This window comes from Rhopalosiphum maidis, chromosome 3 (genome assembly GCF_003676215.2).
Source record: "Rhopalosiphum maidis isolate BTI-1 chromosome 3, ASM367621v3, whole genome shotgun sequence".
NCBI lineage: Eukaryota > Metazoa > Arthropoda > Insecta > Hemiptera > Aphididae > Rhopalosiphum > Rhopalosiphum maidis.
This window is the reverse complement of record NC_040879.1, coordinates 53,020,445-53,037,368: the sequence shown is the minus strand read 5'-3', so window position 1 is coordinate 53,037,368 and position 16,924 is coordinate 53,020,445. Positions and strand designations below refer to the sequence as shown.

Sequence of the window (16,924 nt, the reverse complement as noted above, 5' to 3'; positions counted from 1 at the left end):
ATAAATTTATTTCAAAACGATCAGAGAACGTTAATGCTCGGAAGCTATTTTAATCAATTAATTTAGAAAGTAATTTTTACAATTAAAATTAAAGTACCTAATTTAATATATAGCTTTCTTTATTATAAATATTTTTAAAAAAAACAAGCAAAATCTTACATTTAGCTGTTCAATTTAATAAATATCCAAATAGTTTTGTATTTATTCAACTCAGTCTACAGTGTTTAAGTGATAAAGAAAATACGAGAAGATGATAACAAAAAACCAAGTTATGGTTTTAGTACCATATATAAATACACAACTAGATTTTAAATTTGTGAACATGTTTATTAACATGATTTTATAATTATTATAGAATTGGCGATGAAATCATAAAAGAGTTGGTCGGAGAATATCTCGACCTCTTATTATGTAATGTATAGTTTTAAACTGTACAGTTTATTGTGTTTTAATACACCTAACAGGAACACGCCTTTATATTGATTTCTAGAAAATAAATGGACAGAGTCCAGATTGTCTAACACAATAATGTATGAAAGTACCAAAAGTTTATCATATTGTAAATATGTACACATTATACAAAAAATAATATGTAATCGATAATATTATTTAATAGTTTATCACGTATTATTTTATTATCTTTAATTAAAGGTATATAAATTAATAATAAAATTATTAGGTTTAAATGTTTAATTATTAAATAATAAACTAAAAGAATATTTTAAACAATTAATAAAAATAAAAAAATAAACATATCGATTATCACATTTTGGTCGTTTGAAGGAAATAGCACGGCGAATCACAAGTATAGTTAAATGACATATTTTCAGCATCATCGTTAAAAGAACATAGCCATTCAAGTGGCAAAATCGAAGTGACAATATAACAGGAATCGGACTATACTTTTCTAGAGAATTTAAACAATACGTTGAAAAATACATTTCTATAAAGGTATAAAGTAAAAATAAAGAGTAAGTACATTAAGATATTTAAAAATATATGAATACTCAATACATATATTTTACTTTCGTGTATATACAAATGAATATGCTAAGTGAAAATCATTTTAAATTTTAAATTTTAAATAATAAATTAATATTTATTTCACACCGAAGTGCTTTCATTGGAAGGTCTTTTTATTCGAGTATATACTAAGATACACATACAGTCTACAACTACACTTATTGTAAAAATATTTTTTATAGATTATGTAATAAAAAACGAATGATAATATATATATTATATTTTGAAAATGTTTAAATAAAAAAACTATTTTATGTCAAAAATTATTTGATAGGGAACTGTATCATTACATATGTGAGGCCAAAATGGCAGCATATCGAAATTAAAGTGAAGTTATTTTCAGTTAATTAATTGAATAAAAAATATACGTTTTTATTTGATTACTTTACTTTTATTCTCTTATCAGTTATCAACTCATTTCTATAATTAAATAATTATAATTTTTAATATATTGGTACTCAATAGCAAAGAGAAGGTATCACTCTCTCTCAAAATAAACCTCGTTTTTAACTGTAATTTAATTTTTATCATAATAATATAATGGTTTGATAATATTATAGTAAGTTAAGTTAAGATTTATGTTATTATTATATAAATACCTATAAGAAATATTATTGATGAGGATAAGGAAACATTAAAATATTTTCAATGATATTTTGTGATAGCCATTTTTTTGGATATCAGTGTCGGTACAATTTGCAGTCAGATTCTTTATTGTTAACACACGAATCATATAAACTATTGATATGCTGACTACTATTATTATCATACACGATACACCTAAATATAATTATACTATTGTAATACGAAAATGATTTTACGAGTATAACATAATTTTTAATTTTAATTTAACATCCAAATGTCTTAAAAAAAGCATCGCTATAGATAAAAAATAAATTATTTAAGTTTAATACAAATAACATTGATAATTCTACTCGTTTACCTACATATTATATATACATACCTAATTTATCTACACGCATATGTATTATTATTATATCATTATTATATTATATAATGTCATCTAAACTATAGACTACAACCTCTTATGAATATGTCTAACGCTGTATGTGGAGTACAACTAGTATTGCAGTATCACGTTAAGTTAAATTATGCTTAAAATATTTTCTTTTTAAATGTGATAGTTGGTGAATTTACTCATTATAAGTGCAAAAATCTCTATATAAACATACATAATTTGTATAAAATAACATAGAAACCACAAATACTCAGTGCGAACATAAAATCAATTAGTCATCTGCAGGTGGTATAACAGAAAAATAATAATAAATACTACAATATATATTGTTTTAATCTTTCTCAAAATGTGTAGTCAGTGAAGATTTTCGACTACTCTATGATTTTTTTTATATTAGTACACATTATTAAATAGATAATATATATTAGACGTCAATAAGGCGTATATCTAACGTATAATAAATAATACAAATGTTATACGGTTAGGTTAGTAGTTGTACGATATATAAAACAATTTGTTATGAAAAAATATACCACTTATAAATAATAATATATCGTATTATATTATATTGGTACGGAAGTAAAACTAGATACTAATAGTTAAACGTAGTATTATAAAATCCATAAAACATAATTGTAAATATGGTCATTTTTTTATGTAATATTTTACAGCGTTTATAGGTTAAGTTTAAAAACTGCAGTTGATCAGAACAAGACTTAAATTTAAACTTTAATACTTATATATTATTATCTATAACAATTAACTACTACATGTTAAATGTCTGCGCACACTTAAATCCATAAATTTCGTAATGTTTGGTCATTGGCATATACTTAAGCTATAGATTGTTGAGGAAATACATAGGTATATCGGCATTGTTTCTTCCTATTGATTTTACCCATGAAAGCCCTATATTTGTTGCGGTAAACATTTTAACACAGTTTTTGAAAAAAAAATGGATTGATAAATCAAAAACATTATTTTTAGATTAAAACGAAATATTAACTAACGTATTCGATACAATTTTACAATACTTATACTCATATCTTTAAGCTTATTCGACTAGTTCACAGCGTTACAAATTTACAATCTATATACTATATAATACTATATATAACATATACAAGCCCACGGACGCTTATCGTAATACCACGTAATAAACCCACATATATATATATATTCTTTATGGTTTATGTATATAACATACGAGTATATCTTATATGGCAATTATGCACAAGATTTAACGTAAACTTTTCTTTGCATATACTCTTCGGAGTGGTAATTGGAAGTGTGTTTTTAGGTAGGTATTATCCGTATTTCAAGAGGCTTACTTATAGCCACTCAATTATATATGGTTGCTATTCTTACTTATCTATGTGTAATTAATAAAACATTAAATAATATAAGACGTTTTTATAATACATTTAAAGTGTGTTGCCTGCAGTAGTATCCAAAAAGTCTATTAAAAGAGTATAATGGAAATTAATAGTGTAAGAATAGTTTACATTTTGATGTATCATAACTGGTAAGACGTATGATAGTTATCTTACTTTAAATTCAAGAATTTTAAATCTCAATAAACATTGAATGGTGGTTTTTTTTTGTTTGTACTTTGTAGAGTTGAACGCGTTTAGTATTTAAATTATGAGTATAAATTATAATACTTAATAGTTGGATGTTATACTAAACTCTGATTATACCAAGTAGACTAAACGATGACGACCTTTTTTATCTGCAGTTTATTATTCAAAAATCAAAGAAACTGATTACGAATAGTAACGACAAACATTGAATTATATTACATTAAATATTTTCATTGATTAAATAAATATTACTATAAAATACAGTAAGTATAGAATATTTGGAGAATTATGCAATCTTAGATTATTGAAAGTTACATTTATACAATATAATATGTATATTAATGCATTACATTAATTTTATCAATAGAAATACACATATTTCATAACCACTATGATATGTGCATAAGTATATGAACTAAAAAACAATGCTATAAAAGAGGATCATAAATTGTTTTATTATGCTTCTTAAAAATGCATTTAACGGATACCTATATTGTATATTATCAGATATAAAATTTGTATATCATTCTTTATGATATTCTAATTTTATAAATTAAACATGTTAAATGTTATTTATAACGGTATTCTGTATTCATTAAAGAAAAAAAAAACAAAAAATTAGAAATGTAGTAAATATTTCCGTATTGAAATTTGTACGTTATTAAGATGTACCTACCAAGGCATTTAAAATGGAAATTGTAATCATATTAAAATGTATTTCAAAATGGAGTCATAAAGCGATTTATTCCAATCGGTATTATCAACCAATTCATATTATAGGTACCAAGTACTCGTAAGGCAACGAATTTTTTTGTCTTGATTTTGTAATGATGGTTTTTATTTTAATTACATTTTTTAGTACTTATATATTTTTAAATTTTATAAACGTTTATGGTGTTTCAGTGCCTTAAAAATATAATACTACTTGCATATCATTACCGTTATTATAAGTAGTTACGTTCGATAAATTTTTATTGTCTAATTTGTAATGATTAGGTTAGGAAATATAAGCCTAACTTATATCTTTTCACACTTTTTAGAATTTAAAAGGAGCAATGTATGTTGTAGTAAACCACAGCTACTTTACTATATACTGTATAACTATATTTTACTATTATTTATCACCAATGTGTTTTTGGTGAACATAGACGTCGTTATATCATTTTATTTATATCATACTATTTTCAAAGCAAGGAAGATCGCATATCATAATATTTTTAATAGTATATGTACAGTAAATAATAGAGGAACCAAAAGGTATTTTACAACGACAAATTACTGGCTTCTTTGATCTACCATTTTAAGTCTCTACCATGTATCCGTATAGCCGAAACTCAACTATAGTATCATCTACAGATCTTGATACGCTATAGAATTATAATTGATTTAACATTCCAGATAACTGAACTTAAATAAGTTGTTGGGCCGCATCCTAACATTGCCACTTATTACTTACATGGCAAAGTCTACTAGTATTTCAATTAACTAATTCCTCGGGCAGAGTAATTTCACTCTGTCCATAAATTTTGCAAAAGTATTTTATCATATTATACATATTCATAAAATAATTAAATATTTATTCAACAATTATTGTTCACTCTGTTTTTGTTCAATCAACATCCGCAAATCCAACAATAAGACTGACAAACGTTCTCAGAAGTTTTTATAAGCGTAGTACGAGTAGTTAAGGTCACTATAATGTATTAATTTTACAATAATGAGTGTTTTTTATATGTATGGATATATATTATACACGATAAGTAGTTAAAAAAATGCTTCGATTTTTAAATTTGAAAGTGGTTTTGGATAACAAATTTGAGTAAGGTGAAGATACGGTAAAGTGGTATTAACTTAAAGGCTAATAACAATAATATTTAACATCATATTATTATATTAATAATATGGTATAAAAAATAAATAATTTTAGTAGCTAATTATAAATAATATTATAAATGCAATGTTTTTAGAAAAAAATTAAACCGTAATATCAATACTAAAATACATCATAAATTATTTTAATAACAATATAAAAAAATTATAGCATGAAATATACGTTTAGTGATACAAGCTGACAAACTTGTTTTACTAAGAAATATTTTTTGTATACAATGATATATAATTGAATTCAAATTTAACGGATCCATAACAGTGACTCGCTCGACACCTACGGTGCAGCAAAGCGGTGCCCATTTGCCCACCTTTTTTTATTTATAATTATTGAGCATTGCAACGATTATTCTTAAAACCCACTTAGTTTAACATTTAATACAGTATTAAGTACGGGTAATAAATGTAACGACTGAATAAAATAATGAACATGAATGACAAAGTGGGAAGATAATTACTGATCCCAGCTAAACTTTTTTTCTGCAATTGTATTTATAATAATTTTACAATTATTGAAGTAAAATAAATATACGAGTTATTAAATGATTTTATTTATAATCGTATAAGCCCATTAGCTCAATTAGTTAGATAAAATGTTACGATTTTATTAATAATAACTCTATTGAATTTTATTAGGGAATAAAGCTTTTTTTACTATAACAAGATTATCTTTGGAATACAATAAGGGGTATAATTTCAGGTTTATTTTGTAAAAACAGGGGTGTGCAAGGTTTCAAGCAGGCTATTTTGAAATTTCATTAGACCATATGAAAAAAAGATATACGTACATTATATAAAATGACAATGATTTTCTTTTAATAAACTAAAATGTATAGTTATAAGTATATGTATAAGTATAAATATCCTGTATCTATTAAAATTATTTCTTAAATTATAAAAATATTAACGAAATAACTGCTCTGCGATACAGTATAGGTTTTAAATATATTTCGTCATTGACTAAATCACTGTAATGGATAAGTTAAATTTAAATATACAAAGATAAATCATTGAAGTTTCTAAGCACAGATGATGTGACAGTATCTTTTTCTAAGAATATTTTATCATTTAAATATCCAATTTTGTTAAAAAAAATGGATTATTAAATATCTATTTAATTTTTTATATTTTTAAATTGCTGTAAGAGTAACTTATGAAGTTTTTAACTTACAAACGATAATTGTGAATCATCGAAAATATATAATTATACAAAAGTCTATATAAAAATCACACCAATAGCCGAAATGTCAATAAAAGATAATTTTAAGATTATGTAGAACAGTATTGAACATGTTTTGATTTTGGTCCCATAAAGTAACACCAAAATCCAATTTTCTACCAATAAATCACTTTCAATTTTATTGATATTACGCATATTTACTGTTCTTAAAGGTTAGACACAAAATAACTCATAACTGTAAAACGTATTAATTTGTTAAGAATATCAAAATTTTAATACTTATTAATTTATTAAATAATTATATTTTAGGTATAGATATACAGTTCAAAATTTTTAAAAAATGACAGCATAATTTAATTGATAATTATAACCCAATAAATCAGTGTTTCCCAAACTGTGGTATGCGTACCCCTTGGGTGTACTCGAAATTTTTTAAAGGGTACAAGTCTGGCCAACATGTATGTAAGTCTTTAAATTTTTTTATGTATATTTTAGTTTAGTAACTAAGAAGGGGTACCCCAAAAAAAATATTGATAAAAAGGGGTACAGTGTTTATAAAAGGTTAAGAATCCCTGCAATAAATTAATAACTTCAGTTATACAAAGCAAATAAAAGTAATTCATTTTTACGAGGAAAACAAGAATCTTAATTAACTTTATTTCAGAAATGATAATTATACATCAAAATATCAGTAATTTGTGAGTCATAAATGTGAAAATCATGACTTAGCCAAATAAATCAAAGTAACTGTATTAATATATCAAATAATAACTATTTTAGCAGTTTATTAAAAAATGTTTGATGAGGTTTAGTGTTTACTTAAAAAGAGATTTAAGATTAAAAAACTTTAAGAACTGTTATTCAATAACTTAAATATCTTAAAACAAAATAAGAAACTATTATAACATTTCAAACGATGACTAAAATGTTTTAATTTAAAAATAATTCTAATTTGAACTCGAAAATTGTTATAATTAAAAATTATAACAAAAACCAATAATCTGGACTTTTATATTTTATAAAAGGTATTTGGTTTTTATAATTTTTATTTAATCCAGAATACATAAATTTATTAAATACGTAGTTAATATTTTACCATAAAATATTTAAATAATGAAAATAGTTGATTTAATAAAGTATTTATGTTTCCAAGAAAAATCATTTTAAAATCTAATCTATGTTGATTACAATTTGTAATTTAAAATAATAAATAATAACTATCAATTTTACAGATTTATATATTATTCAAATTGTATGATGGAATTGGATCTTGAAAGGTTTCAATCATAATTAAATTCAACATCAGTTTAAAATAATCATTAGTATTGTGGCATTCCATTATTATAAATAATTTTTATTAAAAAATTCCGACCTAATGTCATCATTGAAAACAATGATTGTTGTTAAAAGTATTTCTTAGTTAAAATTAAACGATCTAATCTTTAATTATAATATTCTATTATATTAATAATGAAATCTATAAAAAATAGCAATAAAATTTGATATTCTAACTTTTTGATGTTGATATTGTTGAAATGGTCAACAGAATAATAACAAAAATAATTCATTAGTAAAGTACTTGATAAGCAATAATTATTATACTTCTAGCGACCAAGTACTAAAAAATTACTAAAATCTGAAAGGAAAATTTAGCAGTCCGACTGTAGTAGGTATCTTTGTACCGTAAACCGATAAGTTATGCGACCTTGAAACAACATAGTGGTGCATGCAATGACGATTCATTGATCTTGTACGCTGTATGTATGTATGTGTATGCGCGCGCGTTTGTTTCAATCGTCTTTAAAAACAACTGCCACTCGGTGTACGCTCAACTAGCTACAAATCCACATACGATTGGTTTTGCAATCATCAAGTGCGAACGTAGTTTCATTGTTAAATAGCTTGGATTCATCATCGCTTTAAAAATATACAGATTTATTTATATTATAAATATTTATAGATAGGAAAAAGTTTAATACAGAATAAAATAAACTTTTTATTTTTAATATTGAATAATCGATAAATAAATTATAAAATTATTTTTACAGATAAACAGAGGATATTGATAGAAAAATATTGAGAAAAAGCATAAAATATATTTTACTATAAAATTATATTAATTTTTATCAATCAGATACTAACTGTAAGAAATAAATGATCTATTGGTCTTATATATATTTTTTTTTTAATAATTAATTTAGAATTATATTAAAATTGTAAAAATACATTGGTAATAAAGAAAAGGCTAAAAAATATATAAAAAAATTTAATTTAATAATTTCACAGTATTGTTTATAAATGTCAATTTTTTATTAAGGTTAAATCAGAATAATAAACATTAAAATGACTATATATGTATTCATTTGTAATTCGTATACGTTGCAGAACATTTTCAATTTAACTAACAAATTAAAAATACAAGTCCCTTACGATCATAAATACAATTAAAAAGTTATATATATATAATTGATGTAAATATATTGTTTAATCAAAAAATGTACGAAACACTGTATATAATATATACATACTTAAAAGTTAACGCCATATATTATTTTACTTAAGTGTAGATGAAGAATAAGGTATAGGTATTCTAAATACCTATGATAATTTGAAAATGTTATTAATTAATACATATTAATAAAAATTATTAATTTATATATTTTATGTTGAACAATTAATATAGATTATTATCATAATTAGGTACTTAAAGATTTAACTTCTATTGTAAGCGTAACATATAAGTACTATTATTATACCTAACATAATTTCGGATATAATTATATATAAAACAATAAATGATTATGATTATATTAAGTACATTTTTCTGTTGAAACATGTAGTGATATTTTATTAAAAATATTTTAATTAAGTATACAATAGTGAACGAAGTCAACTGTAAAGAACGTTCACTTGATTAGAAATATTATCAAAGACAAATAATGCAGGCAAATAAATGCGAGCATATTCTAAGCCACCTGTAAATTATTTTTATTTTTAAATAAAAATAACAAATATTTTAAAATAACTTATAGGTTAACGATTTTTTTTGACACAAATTTTAAACCAAAATTATTTTTTTTTTTGAAAATATTAGAATAAACATACAAGTATGTATATTGTATGTAATAAATTCCTATAAATAAAAGAATAGAATTATTTTCTAGTGATTGTAGTAATACCTATTTAAATTAATAAAACTAGGTTTAAATTATTTTAATATTCTAAAAATGTTTATAAAATATATTTTTTTTTCTAAAGATTTTAAATTAAATAATAATAGGGGGAGTTTTATCAATTGCGCTTAAAATGACCTTTTAATATACCAATTGCACTCGATAATTTTCAGGATTGTTAGACCAATTACGATAGATATGATAAATATTGGTAATTTAGATTTAAAATTATATGTAAACATAGTATTTATTATATTCAATACAATTTAAGTTACTTTACTTAAAATATTTACTTAAATAATAAAAACATACTATAATTTACACTCATAGGTATAATAAATATAATAAAAATAAATGACAATTTTATATTTAAAAGTACCTATCTAATATTCTAATAGTATTATCATTAGGTAACCTCATATTAAAAAGTATTATGTAATACAATGAACCATTTAGGCCGGTAAATAATTTAAGAAAGTAAAAATTTGATTTCAACCATGTGTACGTCGATTGCAATATAATCTTTCATAAAATTGTCGATCTTACAATACTGTATAATATTCACTCTGAATCAACTTTTTTTTTAAAAAACAAAATGTACTTAACCAGTCACTTACTAATAAATTAACCAATATAATATATGTTTTTAATTTTCAACTATTTAAGTACAAATAGTTTATGTATAATGTTTAATAATAGGTACAATTTTGATGGAATAATTGGAATAGGATTAGATAAAAAGATATTTTTTATAACTGAAGTTAAAACTAAAAATTGGTTTACTGACCGCGTGATATAAAGAAAGTAATTTATTGATACACTGCAGAACCTAAAATGCAAATGTTTTTATAGACGCATCTGGTCTATGCCCGGATAACAAAAAATTACATTACACAATTAGTTATATAAACTGTATTGTTCTATAGCTAGGTTATGAATTGGAAAATTGAACTACTAAGAATACATAACTCAGTTCATAAGATATTAGCCAATTAGTAAATTAAATAAATATAAATTCATAATAAAAATTAATTTACCAAAATATAATATAATATACTTTATTTATTACCAAATGTTTTTTTCAATTATAATAATTTAAAAGCTGAATATTATTTAAATAAGTTTAATCTTTAAATTAAATATATTGATTATTATTTTTTACAAAAATTAATTTAATTTAATATAATATTGTTCATTAAATAAAAATAAGTTATGTTCTATAATCTACTATTTACTTTATAAGACCTTAATATGATTTGTCATTCTTCGAATATAATGATTTTTACTTAAAATTTTAAGTTAAAAAGTTCGGAGTTTTATATTTTTAAACATATTAAAGTGCCTAATATAATATATATTAAGGCATTAAGATCATATTGAGGTTTTTTACAACATACATTTAATTGTATACATTCAATAATTCAACACACGTAGAATTAAGAAAACGTAAACCAACCAGAAATACAGTTATGTTCAGATATTTTCTGTTATAAAGACGCACCTAAAATATGATTTTTGAACTAACAATTACCTACGTAATAATACATCAGAAATTATCCAAAGTCAATAAAAATGACATTATTTTAATTTGAATATTTTTAAATTATTCTTTTCTCTATTCTACAACAAAGCTTATGTTTTTAAAATATAGTAATAAAACATTTTTTAATCCAATATTATAACAAGATGTTTTATGATTCGAATAAATGTTGACATTAAAATTTTTCCAACTTGGTTTACATTAAATAATATAAAAGTTAATCCCACCAAAAACTAAAAGTAAAACAAAATAACTATATACATAAAAATGAAACAAATGGATAGCAACTTGTAATCAAATAATTATATAACAGTAAATGAAAGTATAAACGATAATATTTAGATATACTCATCAAACGAAGCCAACTATTTATGAAATAAAACTTTTAACCATACACGATACTGTTGATATATAAGAAGCCTTTCTGTTAACTCATTAACATTTTATTATTTTACACATGTAATATGTCACTTTACCCTTATATGTGTATGAAATAATAATAATATAATATATTATACTTATTAATACGTTACAAATGACCTGACAATAAAAAAATCATGAAATGGTATATTCAAGTAAAAACATACATAAAATAATTATAGATCCTTGAGATCATTCACAATTTTTACTACGAAATAAAAAGTTATTGGCGTAAGAAGCGCTGCTGAACTATTAGTAAGATATTTCTTTATTTACAAGTAACGGTTATACATCTCAAAGCGTAACAAAAAAAATAATATAATAGTGCATTTATGATCATTATTTTCACAGGTTATATTATTATAATACTTAATTTCAAATTGATTTGCATTTTAAACTAAAAAACAAACTCTAACATTTTAAATTGTCTCTTTATATATACCGGAGCGATTTCCTTAATTTATATTAAATTTAACGATGTTAATTATTAACATTTTAAATTACATACATATTTAAAATCAGGTAAATAGGTAAACATTGTTCATAACTTCATAAGATTTTATGATATAATTTAAAGTTTATCCACTGTGTATGGAATAAGATAATTTTACCGATACTTATGATATATATTTGTTCAAAACATATTGTTTGATTGACATTCGTTTAAATACATTTTAATTTATTATTTTAAAAGCTACTAGGATCGTTCTAAAGAGATAGGTATTATAATCCTTTCAACTAGACCTAATATCCATGGCTTTAGCGGAATAAGCAATAAAAATATTTCATAATGTATTTTTTTTTCTTGATTCATATTTATTTATGTGTATTTCTACTATTACGTTTTACAGTTGACAATTTAACTTAATCTTTATCATCGATGGTGATTACTGAATGAAATTTTCATCCTAATTTGTACATACTTTATTGGGCAGTCAAAAGTGACATTAACAAAATAAAAACATAGATTGAGGAAAACCATGATTTTACATTAAAATAAATAATTTCAACATTATTTGAGCTTCAACCCCGCTCATAAAAATATTATGACTGTTGATTTTTAATATTTTCTTACTTTTTACTCCTTTAAAAATAGCTTACAAGATACCTTGTACTAAATTTTTAAGGTATGACTTACCTAATTTTTATTAATACTTTATAAAAACTTCAACATTATAATTTATAATTTATAAATTATTAAGTTGCAGCTAGTAAGCTAGTAAGCTGCAACAATACAAAATACTAGAAAAATTGTATCGTGTAGTTTTGAATTTTTCAAAATATTTAATAGGTTTTAAGTTATATCAGTTACGCGATGTTTTTATAGATACTGATTTACCAGATTTTTTCCTCTCTACATCATCATTTTTATCGCGATAATTATATACCTATTTCCTATAGGTACAGTGATTTATCGCGGAATACAAATGTAGCACAGCTATATTACAGTAACCTACTCAATGACGAATTTTATTATAAACTTACTACACAACAGATGCAAATTCAACTGTTTTAATATTATTATTATTATTCACATAATAAGCATTTAAATATAAATAACAATTTGAAACGAATAAACACCTTAGATAGGTATTAGCTATTAAAAATGAAATATTCTTTAGTTTAGTTCATGTACTTTACTTTATGATTTCTATAAATGCAAACCGGACAGTAAACTCCAAACTAACATTTTTCATTACAACGATTATAAGTATATATACTTGTATAGTTATATAAAGGTATTAAGTTTATAATTGTTCATGCATTATTAATTCATTTTTTGTATTAAGTAGTATTATAAGCTGAAATATTTTTTTTTAATTAATACTTTATCTTCAATAATAATCTGATTGTTAAATAAATTAATGTTATCAAAACTGAAATCCATACAAAATGCCATGTATTATGAATTTTCAGTTCGTGTATATTTTTTGTTGATGTATATTATGTCACAATAAATTTCGTTTGACGTACAATTAAGTTAGTATCACATAAGCTATTAGCATGCATGTTTCAAATAATTAACAATTAAAACCTCGTACGTATTTTCTAAAATGCTTTTCAAGCTTCATCTTTAAATATTGTTGATTACCAGTAAAAAGATGATTAAGCAATTATTGATAATTTAAAAAGGTCAGTAGTTAATTATTAAAAATTTGTTTTGTATATACGAGTGTTTAAAACTTTATTTGAAAAAAAGTTAATTAATATCATGTTAATTTTATATTGATGAAAGAAAAATCAAAGTATAATAATAAAATTGTTGTTTTGTGTTCTAATTTTCCACATACCTACTGTATTTGTATTAAATATATACCTATTATATATTTATATATAATAATATGGGAAAATGAAATGTATTTACATTACCGTACTAACACTTACCTATAATATCACACTTACAGAACAAAATTTTATTAACATTTTGATAAAATGTTCATGAAGTAATATACTAGGTAGAGGTATAAACTATTGTATTTAATCAACAACTTAAAATAATAAAATAAACCGATTAGTAGGTTTAACATTCTTTATCGAAATAATTTTAGTTTTTATTCGATATCCTTTTTTGAATGATAAAAACCATTATAACGAATAATTTAAGTTTACCTTTTTCAATATATAGTACATAAACTGTAAAATGTATCACCATTAATTAAATAATAATTAAAATTGAACTGAATAAGACAGCTGGAGTAAATTCTTTAAGACAATTGATTTCATTGTTTAGTCTTACCAATGAAATAAATCAAAATTTAAACAATGAAAAATAACGTAATTATATGACTATTTTTCTAAAGCATAAACAACTAAAATTCATATATATATATATATACTTGTGTTTTTTTTTAGAAATTGAATTAAATATTTTAAATTAAAAACTAATTAAAAAAAGTACGATAGATATTTTATTGATCTGTAAGTATACTTATAAACTGAGATGAAAAAAAAAATACCGGGCAAGTTATTTTTATCTTATTTCTGCACATAAAGTTAGTTTGTGTAACTACCTAAATCTTTATAAAATTGAGATTTAAAACTATATGCGCGATTTAAACGTATTATAGTAAAAGTATCACTAACCTTGACTAATTCTTTGAGACGTTCCCTGTTATAAGTGCTACCAATTTCCTCACCGAGAGCCCAATCTAAAGCCTTACTGATGGGCCAAGACAGCGGAGTAGTAAGCACCATTACGGTTTTCGTGACATAAATGGTTTTGGCACCAATAGCTAATCCGTGACGTGAACAAACAGCTTGCGGAGTAATTTCACCGAATATTACAATGGCCAATGTAGAAGTAATGACGGCCACCAAACCAGACGTCAAGTCATCCAACAGAATGGTAAATATTGAGTTGACCATGACGTTACCCAACAGAATACTACATAACAAGTAGTTACCGTGAATACGCACAGGCAAGATAGCTTTGGCAGTATTTTCGCTCTGCCTCTGTACCCGTATTGCAAATGATCTTCAAGTCCATTCGATTCAACGACATCAGACCCAAATTTAGACCAGAGAAAAGAGATGAGAATGACAGACACGTGAGAATTATAGCGACCTGTAGCCAGAAAGGTAGCATTTTTTCGTACACTCCCATTTGTTTGTAATATTCTTTACCCATGTGCGTCCAAACTGCGCCGGTCTTATCGCTCTCTTTTGAACAAAAGTAAAATATCGTACCTGCTTTACTGGCTTGCGGTAAAATTATATTTATAATAGCTGTATTTGGGTCGTTTGGTAAAAGAGTTATCTAAAAATTCCAATAAAAAATGTATAAGTATTTTATTAAAAACTGGTTTTAAGAAAGTAAAATAGTGAAGTTAAAAAAAAATTATAATACATACTTCTTGAACTTCTCCAACGGGAAATTCACACGGACCACCTTTATCGCCAACTTTTTCCGTAAGAACAAATATTGTTTTGTCAGTCCAGTCACTACCAAACAACCGAAATGACGCATTTCGTTGAACCAGTAACTGTGGTACTCCTCGATGATCGTAGTCTATCGCTGCATCTGAGTATTCCACTCGTAAACCATAAAAGTTTACTGGAGATATGTAAGCTGTGGCTAATGGGGTAACATTTTTTAATGTTGACCCTTGTTGTCTTCTCTGTCTGTAAGAAAAAAATTCAAATCATATAAAATCTGCAAAATTTAGTTAAAAATTAAAGTACATTTCAAACAAAATAATTAGAATGGACTTATCAAAATTCTTGTTATATTTAATATAAATATAATAACATTTTTATAAAATATACACTACAAGTAATTTAAATCTAATTTCAGAATTCTAAACGCGTCACTAGATTTATTGATAGGTACGTAAAAAATCGTACGTTAAAATATATCATACAACAAATAAATTCCATTATTGAATGTGTAATAGATATACTGAATCACTACATAAACTACATGATTCCCGTTTTCTTAACTGCATTACGATAACGACATTAAAATTTACAATTTTAAAATTATCATAAATAGTTCAATTAATAAAATATAAAAACGTGGATAAATAAATAACGTAGCTATCATTTAATTTAATTTAAAGCTAATCCACTCTAACATTAAATTAATATAGAGTAAAACGGATTATTCTAAGTATAAAATTAACTACATATACACTATAAACCAGTAAGACATTATAATACTAAAACTAACAACAAATAAAATTGGTTCTACTGAATGCAAATTGTCTACGTTATTAGAAATAAAACAAATAGTGTGCAGATATCCTCTTAATAAAATTTAAAATAATCAAAACATTATATAAACAAAAAAAAATTAAAATTAAAAACTATTGTACCAATATGCATTTATACAAATAATAGTAAAATATTACTGTAACTATAAATCAATAATAATTACAATTCTATAATTTTTGAGATTCCACTTTCATCATATAAAGCACCAAAATTATATCTAATTCAATTAAAATTTAGTCGGTTTAAGGAAATTTAAGTAATCTATCAACTAAGTTTAAAAATCATCAATTTAAATCTTAAAAGATATTTTGTAGTAACAACTTATGCAATAAACAGGTGTCACAAACTGCACTAAATTTGTATCATATATTAGACACTATTAAAATATAGAAAACTTACTATTAAAAACAGACTACAATACTAATT

The 16,924-nt window shown here is 23.4% G+C and overlaps 1 protein-coding gene across 1 annotated transcript in view; it reads right to left on the bottom strand.

Moving 5' to 3' along the window:
* Positions 1-16,924, bottom strand: part of LOC113556168 (metal transporter CNNM4) — an 80,708-nt gene that overhangs the window by 47,746 nt on the left and 16,038 nt on the right. Inside the window, 3 exon segments of the mRNA XM_026960958.2 lie at positions 14,870-15,220; positions 15,222-15,542; positions 15,637-15,907. Coding sequence (XP_026816759.1) covers positions 14,870-15,220; positions 15,222-15,542; positions 15,637-15,907 — 943 coding nt within the window.